This window comes from Dendroctonus ponderosae, unplaced genomic scaffold, assembly GCF_020466585.1.
Source record: "Dendroctonus ponderosae isolate FM_Combo_2020 unplaced genomic scaffold, Dpon_F_20191213v2 Dpon_F_20191213_1, whole genome shotgun sequence".
Classification (NCBI taxonomy): Eukaryota; Metazoa; Arthropoda; class Insecta; order Coleoptera; family Curculionidae; genus Dendroctonus; species Dendroctonus ponderosae.
This window is the reverse complement of record NW_026017110.1, coordinates 442,370-447,693: the sequence shown is the minus strand read 5'-3', so window position 1 is coordinate 447,693 and position 5,324 is coordinate 442,370. Positions and strand designations below refer to the sequence as shown.

General features: G+C 37.5%; 1 protein-coding gene across 1 annotated transcript in view; it reads left to right on the top strand.

Moving 5' to 3' along the window:
- The window catches only part of LOC109543104 (leucine-rich repeat-containing G-protein coupled receptor 5A), a gene marked incomplete in the record, with an annotated part of 85,470 nt that overhangs the window by 68,576 nt on the left and 11,570 nt on the right, over positions 1-5,324 (top strand). Inside the window, 7 exon segments of the mRNA XM_048662730.1 lie at positions 1,425-1,496; positions 1,591-1,659; positions 2,003-2,146; positions 4,484-4,624; positions 4,685-4,750; positions 4,806-4,949; positions 5,000-5,071. Of these exon segments, the coding sequence (XP_048518687.1) occupies positions 1,425-1,496; positions 1,591-1,659; positions 2,003-2,146; positions 4,484-4,624; positions 4,685-4,750; positions 4,806-4,949; positions 5,000-5,071 (708 nt within the window).

Genomic DNA, 5,324 nt, shown 5'->3' with positions numbered 1-5,324 from the left:
GAAACAACAAATTTTAAAAGACTGCACTCATAATATTCAGAAAGAAAAGACCACTTTTCTTGAAACATTTCCTCCAACAAATTCGGAAAATGTAGATAAAAAACCTTCTTATGTTAAACAACTCCGTTATGATCAGATGAATGATATCATTTAACTTGTTCACGGAAGCATTTCAATATGCCACCAAATGTGAAAACATGCGTTTGTAAGGTCTGTAACATAAATTTAAATAAATACTTTTGTCAAACGTATTCAACCTTTGTCACTGTAGGTGCCAATAACTGTATGATCAAGAGCCAATAATACTACTCGAAGAATAACTGCGATAATTTAGTATTTCAAGTTCAAGATTTATTTGAAAAATATGTATTAAAAAAAAAGGATTTTGTTTAGATAGTTTGATTCCTAAATCTTTGGTGCAACATATAGTGCTATGGGGGTTGCTATAAATTATTATTTTAAATTTTAGATCATAGAAATAGAAACTGATGTTTCTTAAAGTGCCAATATAATATAGTTTACCCTAGTTAAGGGTAGATTCAATTTATTCAACTTTTTTATGCGATCGACACAGTTTGCGGGAGTGTGCTGTTTATTTTTAACTCTGGACACCCCCGGTGCTTTAGGGTTGCCTACTGAGACAAAATGAGGGCAAACATGGAAAAGCCATATATTATGGAAAGCCTTAAGTATTTCTTTAAGGGGGTTTTCTTGGCGTTGTTTGGCGCACACTAAGAGGTCTTTGTTGAGCGCTTGGAAGGCTCAGAGGCCAGTAAGAAGTCGGTCCAGTTGGTAGATTTGAAGCTAGTTAGCCTTGCAGCCTCAACATTTTCCCGATTATCTATCATGGGTTGAACGATATGTGAATATAATTTCTTGCAGCGTATACCACCTACCCACTCGTAGTCAAATGCCGGGGAAAACGGCAAATTCCACTTTGCATCTTTTTACATAAAAAGCTCAAAGATCGACGTCGAGATTTTTCCTCGCTACTCCATTATGGAGAGAGGAAAATTATCTTGAAATGATAAGCCTTCGTCATTCGAAACACGACCGTGTGGGCCTTCGTGGGTTTGTGTTTCCAACTTTGTTTTTAAATATGCACAGCCAATAGTGTGGAGATAATTCAAATTAACAAGCAATAGAGTGTGCAAAAAAACTTCTGGAAAAGTTATGGAAACTTGCTGCTTGGCCCTCGCATGACATGCGATTCAACTTGGTCACGTACTTTCTTTGATATTGCTTTTCCATGTTTACTACCGTTCCTTTTCAATGCCATTTTTTCTACACAGTGCCAACATTAAGGCGTCTCCAGCAAACTGTTGTTCAGTTCGTAAGAAAAAGCTGAAAAACATCCACCTAAAGTGTGGCGCCTCAGATTAGGCAAACCTAAGCTATTGCTTGACCTGTTTGCTTTGTTCCAGATTGCTTAAGCGGAATCAAATCATGTCGATTGACGAGCTGGCGTTTTCGAATATCAGTTCCCTAAGAATACTGTAAGTATCGTGTGTGACCCACTTGCAAATGCGCCAAAAACGGAAATAATATTTATTGTTTGCGTGATAAAAAGTTTTTATTTGTTGGACTTAGCGAGCTGGATGACAACTATCTGACTCAAATTCCGCTGGCGATTACCAAACTTCCGGACCTGCAAGAGTTGTAAGTTTTCAAATGTTTGTTTGCTTTTCCACATCATTCTTCAAACGGCCAAAGCTGGAGCGCGGTTGGAACTTTAAAACAAAGAGTTGGAAATTTTGCTACTCTGAACAGTGAAGCGGTTGCAATTTTCCTCTGGCTGTAAACCGCCATATTTTTCGCAATTTTATTGCCCAACGAGCCAAGAGAGAATAGTGGCAACATACAAACTCGTTCAAAATTGACCAGTCTTTTGATGGTCTTTAACTATAAATTACTTGATGATATGAATATTTTTTTAAAGCCTTAATTGATCGCAAAAAATGCAATTTTGAATGGAACGAAGTGACGTTGGTTTGTTTTGCAGGTCAATATCAGGCAACAGGATTAAATACATTGCAGGTGGACTTTTGCAGCAAACTCCAGCGTTAGCCCTGTTGGAGTTGAAGGGAAATCCACTTGTGGCCGTCGATTTGCATGCTTTTTCCCATTTGCCCAGACTACGAAAGCTGCAAGTATTATATTGCGCTTATTTTTTTGCTAACTGTTGCATAACTAATACCGGCGCCAACAAATAACGTTGTTGAGGCTAAACTTTCTTTTAATTAATCTTGCTAAGCAAAAAGATGAACCGATTTTTTTACTGGGATAAAGTTCAAAGTTGTGTTAAGTAATGGTTTTAAAACACTTTTGGAGAAAGTTTTAACTTCCCTAATCGCTAGAAGCGACTTTAGAGGACGTGCACAGCGAGCTCGGCGATGCGACGCAACGCGATAATCACGGAAAACTTAAAAACCTCACTTAATAGGAAATTTCTGGGAGTTTCCAGATACTAAATCGAGACGATTGGTCGTTGAACACGGATTTTTCAAAAATTCGCAAAGAMGAAAGCAAACATTCCTGAATGCGGTCCATAACATCACTCGAAAGATAAAATCGGCTGCTTTAAGTGAGGRAAAAYTCACTTAATTAGGAAACTTCTGGGAGTTTCCAGGATGTTTTCAATTAGTAAGGGATAGCGATTGGCCGTTGATATAGATAGACGGTTTTAAAAAAATGTCAAGGAAAAACCAAAAGTTTTCCAAGCCTGCCCAGAATATCACTCGAAAGAAAAAATATGCGGCTTTAAATGAGGAAAACCTCATTTTAATAGGAATATTTTGCGAGTTTCAGGATTTTTTCAGATACTAACTCGAAGCGATTGATCGTTGGAAAACACGGATTTTTCAAAAATGTGCCAAGGAAAAACCAAAAATTCCTGAATGCGGTTCATGACATTATTCGAAACAGAAAATATGCGGCTTTAAACGAAGAAAAACTCACTTGAATGGGAAACTTCTGGGAGTTTCCAGGATGTTTTCAATTACAAAGAGAAAGCGATTGGCCATTGGAATAGATAGACGGATTTAAAAAAATGTCAAGAAAAACCAAAAATTTCTCAAGCCTGCCCAGAACATCATTCGAAAGAGAAAATATGCGGCTTTAAATGAGGAAAAACTCGCTTGAATAGGAAATTTTTGGGAGTTTTCAGGATTTTTTTAGTAGATACTAAATCAAGGCGATTGATCGTTGGCCAACACGAATTTTTCAAAAATTTGCCAAGGAAAAACTAAAAATTCCTGCATGCGGTCCATAACATCATTCGAAAAAAAAATATGCGGCTTTAAATGAGGAAAACCTCACGTTAATAGGAAATTTTCGGCAGTTTTCAGGATTTTAGTAGATACTAAATCAAAGCGATTGATCGTTGGGCAACATGGATTTTTCAAAATTTCGCCATAGTAAAATCAAAAATTCCTGAATGCGGTTCATAACATCACTCGAAAGATAAAATCGGCTGCTTTAAGTAAGGAGAAACTCTTTTGATTAGAAAAGGTTTGGGAGTTTCCAGGATGTATTCAATTAGTAAGGGATAGCGATTCGCCGTTGGTATAGACAGACCGATTTAAAAAAAAATTGTCTAGGAGAAACCAAAAATTTCTCAAGCGTACCCAGAATGTCACTCAAAAGAAAAAATATGCGGCTTTAAATGAGGGAAACCTCGTTTTAATAGGAAACTTTTGGTAGTTTTAAGGTTTTTTTCAGGATACTAAATCGAATCAATTGGCCGTTGCTAAACAGGGATTTTTGAAAAATTCACCCAGCTAAAACCAAATATTCCTGAATCCGGCCTATAACATCGCCCGAAAGAAAAAATTGGCAGCTTTAAGTGAGGAAAAACTGAGTTGATTAGGAAACTTCTGGGAGTTTCCAGGATGTTTCCAGTTACTAAGGAGAAGCGTTTGTTCGTTGGTATATACAGACGGATTTTAAAGAAAATGTGAAGAAAAAACCAAACATTTCTCAAGCTGACCCAGAATATTACTCGAAAGAGAAAATCTGCGGCTTGAAATGGGAAAAACCTCACTTTAATAGGAGATTTGTGGCACTTTCCAGAATTTTTTCCGATACCAAATCGAAGTGATTAGCCGTTGGAAAACACGAATTTCTCTCTTCTAATTACCGATGTCTCCAATAACAGCATGAGCGTAATGAATAAAAATCCATGGATAATGGAAAATACGACCTTTAACTCATAAGACAAGTCTTGTCTCTGTTGGTAATTAGAAAAAATAAAACTAGCTTTACAAACAACTGCATCGACTTTACCTTAAAGGCTCATAAAGTTGGATTATCCACATATTACACACGTACATTCTAATTATATTGAACAGCTACAATTAGACCCTACGGGGCATAGCTAAGGATGGCTCAAGTTGGTGCTTCAAACAACATTGAATAATGAATGGCATTAAAGTGGGAAATGCGATGAAATAAAGTTCTTCCGTAATCGATTAAAACCTTTTAGGATTCTCTCCGACGCCAAAGAGCTGTCAACGTTTCCCCATTTGAATGGAACCAGCGCTTTGGAGGTGCTCAGGCTGGATAGGGCGGGTTTGAACCATGTGCCCGCCTCTTTGTGCACTTTCTGCCCCAAACTGAAGAGCTTGTAAGTTCCACAGCTTATGGCGATTGGTTACCAAACACAGTTAATTTTCTTGTTCTCTAGGGACATTAAGTCCAATAAGCTGGAAGTGGTTCCGCAACTAAACAACTGTCGGGAAATCAGAGTATTGTAAGTTAATGGTCGGCTAATGTGAATAATTTAACTAAAAAGTGATTGTTTCTAGAGATTTAGCAAGTAATTTAATTAGGTCTATTGAAGCCAAGCCGTTTCGCGGGATGTACCAAATGCACGATTTGCTCCTGGCAAACAATAAAATCCAGTACATTCCTTACGACGCCTTTTACAACTTGTCACGTCTTCAAGTCTTGTAAGTGAAGTGGTTAAGAAATGGTTCGTAATCTGGAAGCTTTTTTTTAGGGATATGGAAAATAACCACATCTCCTTCATCCATCCCGATGCCTTTCTGCCCATTTCGAAAATCGAGGATTTGTAAGTGCCTTCGAACACCGTAGGGTAAACGCTACAGTTGTTGGCACCCCGAGAGTTATTGGCACATTCTTCATAAAATAATTAAATTTACGGCCTCGTATATATCGATTGACATCACAATAATGTTTTTAATATCTCACGTCATTGTCGCTATAGTAACCGTTAAAACTGCAACCTAACCTAAAATTGGGTTTTGTTAATGTCAGTTCAAAGAGCTGTGTGTCGTTGGGTCTCGTAAGATCAGGTGAGTTTT